The following is a 13,682-nucleotide window of genomic DNA, read 5'->3' on the forward strand; positions in this document are numbered from 1 at the left end:
AGAACTTAAACTTTTATTTTGTTTGGGGTCAAGGAGAGGAGAGCAGGTAGAGATTCTTGGTGCATGTTGTGTGTTTTAAAAAAATACATACAGTATAAAAAATACATATACTATAAAATTATTAGTTTCTCTTAATAGACTATATATATTTAAAAATGACTCAGGAGGGCCGCCTGGGTGGCTCAGTGGGTTAAGTGTCTGACTCTTGATTTCAGTTCAGATCATGATCTCATGGTCATGAGATCAAGCCCTGCACGGGGCTCCACGCTTGGCATGGAGCCTGCTTAAGATTCTCTCTCTCCCTCTGCCTTTCCCTCTTGCTCCCTTCCTCTTTATCTCTCATAAATAAATAAATAGATAAAATAAAAAATAAATAAATAGATGTCTCAGAAAATGTAGCTAGGTGCAAAACTATAAAGCACAGTAAGACTTGTAAATTGACAGGAAGGAAAAATGAACAGAGGAATAACAGGCAGGAAGAATGGCTAATTCAGCAAAACTAAGAAAGAAAAAGAGATAGTATTTAAGATAGAAGGAATACAATCAAGTGTATTAATTACTTTACTAAGTGTTAATGAACTCAGATGACAGAGATGGCCAGATGAGCTAAAAAGTCAGATTCAAGTGGGGTGCCTGGGTACTCAGTCAGGTAAGCATCTGACTTCAGCTCGGGTCATGATCTCATGGCTCATGTGATCTCATGGCTCGTGAGTTCGAGTCCCGCCTCAGGGTCTGTGCTGACAGCTCAGAGCCTGGAACCTGTTTTGGATTCTGTGTCTCCCTCTCTCTCTGCCCTCCCTCTCTCTCTACCCCATTCTCGCTCTGGCTGTCTCTCCCTCAAGAATAAATAAACATTAAAAAAATTTTTTAAGTCAGATTCAAGTGTTTATAATTGTAAGAAACACTCATAAAACGTCTCCTTAAAAATCAGGTATAGGAGATGCTGACTCTTAATAGTGTGATTCATTATTTGTAGAGATTCTCTAATGCAATAGATAACGATATGAAAAATTTTATGATATTAAAAAACTGGGGCACCTGGGTGGCTCAGTCGGTTAAGTGTCGGACTTCAGCTCAGGTCATGATCTCCTGGTTTGTGAGTTCTAGTCCCACATCGGGCTCTGTGCTGACAGCTCACAACCTGGAGCCAGTTTCAGATTCTGTGTCTCCCTCTCTGTCTCTGCCTCTCCCCCTGCTCAAGCTCTCTCACTCTGTCTCTCTCAAAAATAAATAAACATTAAAAAAAATTTTAAAACAAGTATAAATTAATCTGTAATTGTTACAGGTCTCCAAAACTCATGAGAATCTAGTAAACATTATTACAATCGAAAAAAGAATTTATAAAATGATTGTGAGATGCTTTCAAACTGATATTTTTATACTGTCAGTAACTGGTTAGAAATGGAGAGAAGAAAATATACCACTTTATAATATACAATATTTTAAGACAAATACCATATGATTTCACTCATGTGGAATTTAAGAAACAAAACAGATGAATATAGCAGGGAGAAAAAGGCAAACCAAGAAACACACTCTTAACGATAGAGAACTGAGGGTTGATGGAGGGGAGGTGAGCCAGGGTGGGTTAAATAGGTGATGGGGATTAAGGGGGCACTTGTTGTGATGAACACCAGGTGTTGTATGTAAGTGAGGAATCACTAAGTTGTACACCTGAAACTAATATTACACTGTATGTTAACTGGAATTTAAATAAAAACTTGGAGGAAAAAATACAATATTTTAAACCTAACAGAGTGCTAAAAGACCCAAATAAAAGAACTGTGAAATCTACTGAAGGGCACAAAATAAGATCTGAACATATGGCGGGCCACTCCAGGTTCCTGAATATGAAGACTTAATGTCATAGAAATATAAATCCTTCCTAAAATAATATTTAAATATAACACAGATCTAATCAGAATCCCAATGGGGTTTCTCTGAAACTGATTAGAATAACTTAAAGTTCTCAATACATACTAAGACTTATTATAAGGCCACTTCAATAAAAAATGGTGTTAACAAAGTAATAGGCAAATAGTTCAGAAGAATAGAAGAGTCCAGGAATAGCCAGTCCCAGGTCTACAGAAGAACTTAATATATGACAAAGGTGGCATTTGGATTTATTGGGAAAATGATAATTTATTAAAATATTTTATTTAATAAAAGGTGTTGGTAAAACTGACTATTCATCTGTAAATAAACAAAGCCAGAGCTCTACCTCAAACTATAAACAAAATAAAGTCCAGATGGATATTTGTATGGCCTTGAAGTCAGAGGAGACCTTTCTCAAAAGGGCATATAATTTAAAAGGTACACAGGAAAAGATAGATAAACAGATTACATGATAATTAAAAGAATTTTTTTTTATGGCAAGACACTATTAACAAGGCTTAAAGGCAAATATTAAAAAAATATTTGACAGATACAGGATTATTAACATTGCCTCATAGAGTAATCAATGGGAAAATATGAAATAATTTTAAAGTTTGGGAAAAGAAGAATCAGATTTATTTTTAATTATGAAGGATGTGTTTCAGTCACCTTGAAAAGTGGAGTAGTGAACAGGTACCAGATGATGAATGGCCCTCTAATGAGGTCAGAGAAGAGCCATTCAAGGGTTTTAAACCTGGAAATGACATCATGAAATTTGCATTTTAGAAAAGAGAAATTATTCTGGTGGCACAACAGCTAGTAGAGTGGGATAAGACCTGAAGCAGGGAGGGAGTTAGAGGGTGAGAGATGATAAACTGAACTATGGCAGTCTCCCCTTATCTGCAGTTTTGCTTTCCACGGTTTCACATACCCACGGTCAACTGCATCGGGAAGCAGATGGGCCTCCATCTGATGCGTTGTCAGAAGGTCAGCGGTAGCCTAATGCTGTGTTGTGGTGCCTGCGTCATCCACCTCACTTCATCTCATCACATAGGCATTTTATCATGTCCCATCATCACAAGGGGAAGGGTGAGCACAGTACAAGATATTTTGAGAGAGACTCTGCTCACATGGCTTTTATTACAGTATACTGTTATAAACGTTCTGTTTTATTATTATAGTTGTTATTACTCTGACTAACTTATAAATTAAACTTTATCATAGGCACATATGTATTAAAAAAAACATGTATATCAGGATTGGTGCTGAGGTTTCAGGCATCCACTAGGGTCTTGGAACATATCCCCCATGCTTAAGAGGGGAGGCTACTATAGTGTGAAAAAGTGGGAGATAGAATTGAAAGGATTTAAGAGTTATTTATGAGATAGAGTTGACAACCTGTAAAACTACTGAGTGTGTGGGGATACAAGGGAAAGACGGGAGAGTCAACAGTAATCCAGCTATCTGGACTCAGCAGTTGAGTGGATACTACTTGTTGGACTCTGGAGAGGGAGTAATTTTGTATGGGAAAGAGAGAAAAGATACTGAGTTTTGAATATATTGACTTTTGGGGCTAATAGGATATCCAAAGAGGTGTATATTATATAATTGGAACTACCGTCTTGGAGTTCAAGAGAGGCCAAATATGTATAAGGACAAAGCCATCATTAATATATGGACTCAAACGAACAATATAAATAAATGATATCGTCTGGGGACAGTGTGTAGAGTGAGAAGGGAAGAGAATTATTTAAGAGTGCACTAAATCCAAGGGGCCTGTCCTGCTTCCATTAGTCAAGAGGAAGAAGAGGAGAGTTGATTGGTCCACTGCTGTTTTGTCATTCCCAACCTCAACCTTGAGAATCTCTCTGGTGCTATCAGCGCTGCCATTATCATGTGGCGTAACCAGTGAGAAAGCAGGAGTCCCACATAATCCAAAGTGCCCCTTTCCATTTCTAATGTTACAATTATACACACATTAATTAGTGTTATGCTGGACTAAAAGTATATCTTCCAAGGTTACTTTTCTTTGGAATATTTTCTCTGCTTGGCGTCCGCCACTGCCTGCCCCCCAAATTTGTCCATCAGTAAGTATTTCCAGGAGAGGAATGTGTTTTTCAAATAAAAGAAGGCCAGGTTATACTCTCTTTCCAGGGTACTGGACAACTACTCACTTTGCATTTAAATAACTAATAGCAGCTACTGCAATGTTTCTTCCAGAACAAAGAAACTATTCCAACGCAGCTTGTAGGTTGCAAGTTGCCAATAGCAACTTCTCCTGCTAAAAACCAACCCACCAGGGGTGCCTGGGTAGCTCAGCTAGGCATCCAATGCTTGATTTTGGCTCAGGTCTTGATTTCACAGTCCTGAGACAGAGCCCTGAATTGGGCTCTATGTTGGGCTTGAAGCCTGCTTAAGATTCAATCTCTCTCTCTCTCTCTCAAAACAAAACAAAACAAAACAAACAAAACAAAACAAAACACCAACCAACCAACCAACAAACCAATTCTGCTTATCCAGGCACTCCACATTTGACCATTAAAGGAGAGAAGCCAGGAGAGGGAAAGGATGAGGATATAGGAGCAAGATCCCTGAGAAGGCAGGAGGCGGTGAGTCCTAGCACAGGTGGGAGGGGTTAGTCTGGATGGGAGATTGACCTCTCTCCACTAACAGGAGAGTAGGATGGCTGGAGTTACAGGTGAGTGTGTAGGTAGGTTTCTGGACAGGATATAAGCTAGTTTCCCTACATTTCCTCTGTGAAAAGGAAGCAAGGTCATTTGCTGAGAGTAAGGAAGTAAGGAGTAAGGGTGGGTTTCCAAGATTGAGAAGAATGGGAGGTTTTGCAGCAGCTTCTGTGGATGATTGCAGAGAGTACTGACCTAGAACAAAAGACCAGCATTTGGGGCCTAGTGCATGTTGAAGTCCTTGAATTCACATGTCTCCTCTCTCAGCCTTGTGTGATTTTTTTCCCATAGCACACAGCAGCTTGGGCCTGGCCCTGCGATTCCTTACTTGCCATCCACAACTCCACTAGCTTTCCCCCACAACTTGAAGAATCACATTGAGATCCAAGTGATATTATTATAGAAATGACCCTGAATGTATTTTGGACATCTGTAAAAAGTAAAATGTATATTAATGTGACGATTTTGATATCAGAGCTGCTTCTGTCCCAAATTGATATGCTGAGAATTGTCCTTTCGGAAGCTTCCTCCAGCCTGACGGTAACCCCAGAACCCTGGCCTGAGTCCCAGATTTCAGGTGTTCATTTTTTTATAAACACATTTTTTGTATGGATTTTCTATTATGACATGGAAAGTCCAATTAGTCTAATGGCTCTGTGTCCTTTCTCTGTTCTGCTTAAAACGTTGGTAATCTGTTCAGATGACTCAATCTTTCTTCTTTAAGCAGTAGTATTTTTTCTAAAAGTTGCCAGAATTCCAAATGAAGTGCCACTTTCTGAGACAAGTCATGTTACATGTTCCATTATGTTTGCATTGTTTAAAACTTATTATGCTAAACATCTGGCATAGTCTTTTTATTTCTGTTCACCATTTGGTGTGTTAAGTAGAATTGGTTCTCTATTTCCCTTTTGATTGGAAAAATTCGTTATCATTTATCATTTTGTACTGTCATATGAAGATAAGGGGACAAGACGACACAGTCCTTTCTAGTTCTAAGCCTCCAACTACATCAGAGAGCAAAGTTGAATGGAGAGCAAACATCAGCTCATTTCTGCTTTCTAATACAACATACTCCCTCTGATATCAATTTTATAATGACACTGGACTGTTTTGCCTGGCATTTAAAGCCCCGATTGACCTAACCCCATTGACCTTTTCAAGATTTATTTCACCGTTTTCCTTCCCACACTCAGTTCCATGGTCAGCATTAATTTAACACTATTGCCGGGTCCCACGAAGTATTTCTATTTCTTAGCACCTTGGATCAGGTAGGTATTATCAGATTTATGCAACCACCCGTGTATATATCCTTTCACTGTATGGGAAGTAGCAGTTGTTACTTATCTTAAATAAATACTAAGTTACTCAGCTTGACAGAATACACCTACATCTAACAAATTCCTACAAGCTTATTTATACTCTTGGAGAATGGCCTTATGGGGTTCACCATGAATGTGTCCCCTATGCAAATCAGACTGCTGGCCAGGGAAACCTTTCTAGAGTTGATGCTAGCGCCCAGATGTTCATGACCAGGTGAAGCTTTATAAATAAAGTGGGCAAGTTGTTCTGAGAAATGCCTCAGGGGTAGGGAGGCATGAAGGCCTGAAACCATAGTGAGTGTCAGAATTTATATTTCGCTCAATATTTTGTAAGCTTAAAGTACAAGGAGATGAGTGCTTTACACTAGGTAAGGGCCAGGCTAGAGAAGGCCAAAGAATAGTAATTAGTAACAAATTGTGGATGAGAGCAGCTCCCCTTTTTATGATTGCAGCGTCTGTTGCAGCTCTGGTTCATGGAGAATCTGCCCAACACAGCTTGTCTCTAGTCTAGTCCACCACTAGAATGTCTTATGAATCATTTACCGTTCTTAAATCACCCCATCCCAGACATTTTGATGTCAGTAATTATGCCATTTCACATAGAAAGCAACTCAAGACAGGAGGTGGTGGTTATATGGACTTTTTAGAATGATTTTGTTTTAACATGGGTGTGTTAAGTGGAAATATTTTCTTAACAGTTAACTTCCTATACCGAAACATATATGGCTATATGTCCCAGAAATATGGGAAATTCATTATTGAGGAGATAATCTTGTTATTTTGTCCTTTATTTAAAGCAGTGGAATCGTGTAGCTTTAATTGTGGGGAAATAGAATCTGGAGGTAAATTACCAGTTTCCTTAACAAAATCAGGGGAATTCTTAGACCCAAACATTAATGGGACTTTTGAGTTTATGAAAGATGGTGGATGACACTTGAAAATAGACAAGGGGTAATTAATAATATTTAATTATAATTAATAAATATTTTCAATTAGATTCTGCGTTCATGGAAAGAATATGACCTGGCAGTTATGATTATAAATTATGGAAAAAAGATGTTAGACATCACATCAGGGTGCAAATCTCTATTTGGTGTGACTGACCAAGAAGAAACACAAGAGGAGGTAACTGATTTTTGTTTGTTGTCTTAAAACATATACTTATTTGAGTCTTTTAAGTGTCATGTGATACTAGCAAATGTGTTAGAAAATTGACTAGTTTCAAATTTGTCATATTTATATAAACAAAAAGTGGTATATAGCAAAGAGTTTCCTTATTTAGAAGCATCCATGCTGGAATACTGAAGAGCCTCTCTCACCAGTACTGACCATCAGGTGTTGATAGAGCTTCCTATGCCCAGCTGGACAGGGGACTAAAAGCCCTGTAAAGTCTCTCCCAAATTTATTTTATGATTCTGGGTGGGTCAGCGAATGTAGTAAATACCCGTCAGAGCTTTTTAGTTTGTTCACAGATTTTTCCTAACCTCATTGTGTCACCTAAATTGTCTTCTTTATGAAACTGCTAATGTCTAAGACTGCTTTTTAGTATCTGCCTCCCATTGTATTGCCTTTTCTTGAAACCATACGGTTATGTGTTTTTATAGATCAAATTTTGAAATGTTGCTTCATTTCTGAGGAGCACTAGGAATTACTTGAAGCCTACTAATTCACTGACTGGGGTGGGGAGAGAGACTGTCAACCCTAGACTCTGTTTCTGTTGGACTGGCCCCATCTCTATCTCTATTATATAATGAATTATATGCCAAAGTAAGTGTGTGCTTGCCACAGAAAGCTTCAAAAACCACCACTGTTTTACTGGACGAATTTTTTAAAGCCATAATACTTTTTTGGGGGGTGAAGGGTCATTTTGTTTACAGAGAGCTTTGATTAAGCTGGATGCATTTTGAGGGTTTTTTCCACCAACTGTTGTTCACTGTCAGAGTCCATCAGCCGCCAGGCCCTTTATGTAACCCAGGCCTTGACTCATGAGCCTATTCCTTCACATTATTGCAGGGCAGGACCCCATGTGTCCTTCCACGGAGCCCCAAGCCCAGTGGAATGTTGTGATACTTCTTTCTAAGACTGTAGGGACTGAGAAGCTAACGCCTAATTTTATAAGAGTCAGAAATTGTTATAGCCCCTCAAGGATGCTTTAAGCCTGTAGGGGCTTGGGAGGGTTGTTTGTTTGTTTGAGAACAGGAGACATTAACACTTCAGTTCTCAGGCTCAGACTGTTGGAAACATGGTGGGGAGACTGAGCACAGATCCACTAATACTTAATCCACTAATTGCAGATCTTGTTATGTTTCAATGAAAGGCAAAGCAGCAAAGGCAATTAGCTTAGTTGTAAAGAAGCTCCTCTGGGAAAAAAGAAAGGAAAGAAGAAAAGGGAAAAAGGAATACATTTCTGAGGGCAAGATGGGAGTTTTCTTTTGAGGATTTTTTAGAGCTCTACCCTCAGCTGCTTTCAGAAAAGTGTGTATAGGTTGAAGGGATGGTGCTAGTTGGGGTTTTGGGTTGTAGAAGTTACTGGAAAGAAGGGAGAGGGGAAGAGAAGAAATATTTTGGCCAATCTCCATAAAATACTGAGTATTGTGTTTGTCATTTAGTTGGGATGAAATGACTGTTATTATTAATTATTCATTTATATCACTTAACCATGTAGATTGTAGTTTTTATCCACCAGGCGTGAAAGTATGAAATCGTAATTTAAAGATTATTACTTGAAAGTGACAATTGTTGAAACATGTTGAAGTACGTTCTGACACTTAACCAATGTTTTTAGGGTTCTTCCAAGAAGTCTTACAAGCCTAAGAAGCCACAGCAGATATTATTACCTGAAAAAATAAATGAACAGCTGGCCTTGTTGGAGACCCACCTACTCAAACTGACGAAGCAATGTAGTCATTTTTTTTTCTTTCTGTATACTTCTACTTGGCATTATGTTTTTTTTTTTTTAAATAAGAAACTATTTTGTTAAAAGGATTAAGATGAGATTAGCATTTGGTAAATAAATCCTTTAAGGTGCTTTTACATTATTTCATTAATCCTAAAAATACTGTGTTAATAATGGATTGCTAACTGCTTTTTTTCTGATGTGGTTCATGAAGATTAAGTGATTTATTTAGGATTACATAGCTGGCTTATTTTTGATTCTAAAGCAGGGTTTCTCAGCCTCGACATTCTTGTCGATTTGGGTCAGCTAATTCTTTGCTGTGGAGTACCCTAGGATGATGAGCGGCATCCCTGTCCTCTACCTAGATGCTTGGCACATCATCTTCCCTGCTTTGACAATCAACTGGGAGGCAAATGTTGCCAAGTGTATTGGCGAGGGGAGCGCAAAATTGAGAATCACTACTCTTTCAAAGGCAGAAATGTAACAGAAATAAAAGGATAGCGTGAAGTGTGTTAATGAGTGATTTGAACCACAGTCTGCTCAAGTGAAAGAGTGGTTTAGTTTTAGGTCATTGTGCCAAATAGGAATTTCAAAATGGACCACTGTGCATACAGTGATTAGAATTTTGGAGTTTGCAGTTTGGAAATCTGCTTAAGAAATTGATTTAGTTTCTAGTGATGATAAATATTATCACCTGCTTTTTAGCAGGTACTTCAAACCTTCTGGAAGAATAAGAGAGTACCTTTTCTCTCCACATTTTCCTCAAGTAGGAGGTTCTACTTTTGGCCCCTCAGCCTTTCTGGAACTGACTACTTGCAGAATTCTGTGTCCTGACCTCACCTCTCTTAGTGTGCCTCAGTTCTATCTGGGATCAGAATTCCCTGACCTGGATATCTCTCTCTCTCTCTCTCTTCAAAGTCTGTTTTGAGTTGAATTAATGAATTGAACCCAATGCTCTATTATTCACACAACCAGTAAACCTAGCTTTGGGAAAGCTGTAATTGTCTCGTTATAAGAATATAATTCTTTAAAATGCGAAGTGTTTTAGAGATGTGAATTATTTTCATTTTGTCAGTAAAAACATTTTACTAAGAAGCACAATGTAATGTTACTAGCTAAACAACAGATTTAATAACAAAATAATCATAAAATAATAGTTTTGTACAGTACTTTCTGTGTGCCAGGAAGTATTTTAAGTGTTTTATACATATTGAAACTCATATGGTCCTTATATAACAACCATATGAGGGAGCTACTCTTATGCTCATTTTAAAGGTAAAGAACCTGAGGCACAGAGAAGATGAGTAACTTAACAAGGTCTCATAACTAAAAATTGTTGGTGTTAGAATTTGAACCCAGGCAGCCTTGCTCCAGTGGCTGTGCTGTTCATTATTCTATATTTTACGGTCTTTTAAAAGTAATGGTGTAAAAATAAAGTTAACATAATTGGTATGTTTCTGAGTCTGGGGTTTGCTGGTAATATGACAGCCATTGAATATGAGAGACTCAAGCCTTAGAAACTCTTCACCTCTTTGGTGGTGATCTCCTTGGCTTTTAGGGGGAAAAATGAAAGGAAAATGACTAAGATCACTGAAGTTTTTAATGCCCCCAAATATAATGATGTAGTTGATATTTTGAAAGCACATAATTTAGAATGAATGCTTGAACATTCTTCCAAAGAATTTTCATTTTTGGTTATTCACGTTAAACAGAACCTACAACTTACTAATTTTTTAAACCTTAGATGTTACAACTGAACTCTCAGGAACAGAGGACCCTGTATTTCTTTACCCTATTGTTTTAAACTGGTCGGTCAAAGGTGCTGTGAAAGAAGGTAGGTGACCTAAACGTATATGTGCTGTTCACTCGATTTTCTATTGAAGATCATTTATTGTGTGGATTTTGTTGTTGTCTGAAAGATCTCACTTTTCTAGACAGAAGGTTTTGAGTTCTTACCTGTTTAGAATAACACAAAATAACTATTGGTTGTCAAGTAATATGATTTAAAATCTGGAAAGACAGAACTTTGATGGTGACTTATTTTGGTAGTGAGTGATATTATGAAGCCTATGAGTACTAGGTAATTGAAAAATGTGAGTGATTGTCAAGTCCAGCTATGAAGAAATAGCAACATTATTGCTTAGCTCAGAGTGAGAGAGAATAAAAATTAGGATAACTAGTAATTTTGATAATTAGCACTTTTCCCCCCAACTTGTCTGACATTAGAGGCAACTTTTATGAACTAGTTTTCAACACTGAGATATTTGGAAAACAAATGAAATATAGACCATAAAGGATTATTTGATCTTGGAAAGACAGGAGTTCTTGACACATTTACTGCTATACATTTCTTTGTTTTCACAGTTATGAAATTTAAGCAGAGACCTAGATTCCTAGAATTCTTTACACAAGTTATGCTAAAATGTATGAACGATGAAAAATTTCATCTTATGGTGGAGATAACAAATCCTGTTTATGACTTCTTAAAAAGGTATTTGTCGTATATATTTTATAATATTTAAAGCTTTAAAAGATAGGTAACATTGTCATTTTAAGATATATAAAGTGGATGGAAAAGATGGTGGAGTATGCACGTAGTGTGGGGTAAACAGCCACTTAGGAGACAGTAAGGATTTATGTCTGTGTGTGTAAATAGATAAATAACTAAACATTTTCTTCCAACAACTGGTCTTCCCTTTCACCATTATGCATTGATCTGTCTCTCATTTTAGTAAAAAGAAGCATCAATAACATGAGGTCTATTTAAAACATGGCAGCAAAAGGGAAACATTCTCAGAAAAACATGTAGAAAAACATTCTTCCTAAAACAGGTACTTCATTTATTAGAAAAAAAAGCTTGGAATTTATGTGCTTCATATTTTCAAGTGATAAAGGAGGAAATTGCTTTCATTAAATTTCACAGGTTACGGTATTCAGAGAATTAGTCAGAAAGTTCTATTAAATTTAAAAAAAAATCAGAGCTGAAATTAGAAGTTTGGAAGCCACAAATAACATTGTTAATACCAAAGAGAATCAGAAGACACTTGGTGTATGGTGAAATTTGGAGGGCTGATTGTGGGGGTCCAACCTAAGAATAGTAGATATTTTGAAAGAGGAAAACAGAGTAAGTGGCTTAGAATCATTGACCAGTGGTGTAACAAAAGACTCAAGGTTGGAGATCAAACAGTGTGACTAAGTTCATAATGATTTCAATTTTCAAGTCTGAGCAGATGTTTTAGGATGTTCTTCTCCAACTCAGGGAATATAGAGGAGGAACAGATGCAAAACTTTGATTTCTACCTGGATAGTAATACCTATTTTCTTTTTATGTTCATATGCTTAACATAGTTTTGCACAAAAGAGATTTTCTGCAACAGAAAAATGTGCAGCTGTGTTTTCTTCCAATTTTATGGTTTCATGCTTTATATTTAATCTTTTAATCCATGTGGAATTTATTTTGGTGTGGGGATTTAGATTAAACTTCAGGTTCTCCACCCCCCCCCCACCCCAGCTTATCAATTGTACCAGTAATATTTTAGAGAATAATTCAGGGCACCAGTGTGGCTCAGTCAGTTGAGCATCTGACCCTTGATTTCAGTCTGACCCTTGATTTCAGCTCAGGTCATGATCCCAGGATCGTGGGATTGAGCCCCATGTTGGGGGCTCTTCGCTGAGTGTGGAGCCTAATAAGATTCTCTCTCTTTCTCTGTCCCTTTCCCCCACTTATGTGTGCTCTCTCTCTCTCTCTAAAAAATAAAAAAAATAAAAATAAAAAGGAAACTCTTTCAAAAAGAAAAAAGAATAATCTCTGTGTTACTTATTTTTAATTCTACCTTTTCACATTCAAAGTGGGTGATTCTACCAATCATGCTTATAAATGACAATGGAAAGGTATTTCATAAATTTTCATGTTCTTTTTTTTTTAATGTTATCTATTTATTTTGAGAGAGAAAGAGAAAGTGAACATGAGTGGGGAGGGGCAGAGAGAGAGTGAGAGGGAGAATTCTTATCAGGCTCTAAGCTGCCAGCACAGAGGCCAAAGTGGGCAGATCCCACGACCATAAGATCAAGTCATGACCTGAGCCAAAATCAAGAGTCCAACACTTAATCAACTGAGCCACTCAGGCTTTCATGTTCTATATTAAAAAAAAATCAATGTATATGGAAGTAACTGCTGAGAAGACAAGGTTGATTTGACAGAAATATAATATTGAGAGAGTTGAACATGCTACTTTAGAAAGAAATAAAAAGAACACAGAACATGTATATAATTAGTAAGATTAATTTAATATATATAGCCAATCGAGACTAAACACCTTTTAAAGCACTCATTAAATTTTTTAAAAAGTAATATTTTTTTAATACGTAATTTTTTTAAAAAAGTAATATTTAAAAAGTAATATTTAAGTTGCAGAATAAGGCTCAATAGATAACCGAGAGTAAAATTTGTAAAGACCACATAGTTTTACAGTATAATAAAACTGAAAATTTTTAACGTTAATTTATTTTTAAGAAAGAGAGAGAGAGACAGAGTGCAAATGGGGGAGGGGCAAAAAGAGAGGGAGACACAGAATCTGAAGCAGGCTCCAGGCTCTGAGCTGGCAGCACAAAGCCTGATGTGGGACTCGAACTCACGAGCTGTAAGATCATGACCTGAGCCCAAGTTGGACGCTTAACAGACTGAGCCACCCAGGTGCCCCTAAAACTGAAATTTTATAAAAAAATACAGGCATATGTAATTATTGGATCAAAAAAGAAATCTAACTGAAAGTATACTTTTGAAAGTTAATGATAATGAGAAACCCTAACATCAAATGTACTCAAAATAGAGAAATTTTTAGCTTTAGAAGCCTCTATTACTAAAAATTAAAAATAAAATCAAATGAACTTTCATTGAACTCAAGCAAT

The 13,682-nt window shown here is 37.0% G+C and overlaps 1 protein-coding gene across 4 annotated transcripts in view; it reads left to right on the plus strand.

The window, feature by feature from the left end:
* CFAP54 (cilia and flagella associated protein 54) overlaps positions 1–13,682 on the plus strand; it is a 295,014-nt gene that overhangs the window by 116,318 nt on the left and 165,014 nt on the right. For all 4 annotated transcript variants that reach the window (XR_013556674.2, XM_078449575.2, XM_078449576.2 and 1 more), the window contains 4 exons: positions 6,875–7,003; positions 8,664–8,778; positions 10,519–10,608; positions 11,139–11,265. Coding sequence is in view for 3 of the 4 variants with exons in the window: in XM_078449575.2 (XP_078305701.2) it covers positions 6,875–7,003; positions 8,664–8,778; positions 10,519–10,608; positions 11,139–11,265 (461 nt within the window). In the remaining variant the exon portion in view is untranslated. The remainder of the gene's footprint in view (positions 1–6,874; positions 7,004–8,663; positions 8,779–10,518; positions 10,609–11,138; positions 11,266–13,682) is intronic.

Source organism: Panthera onca, chromosome B4, assembly GCF_046562875.1.
Source record: "Panthera onca isolate mPanOnc1 chromosome B4, mPanOnc1 haplotype 2, whole genome shotgun sequence".
Classification (NCBI taxonomy): Eukaryota; Metazoa; Chordata; class Mammalia; order Carnivora; family Felidae; genus Panthera; species Panthera onca.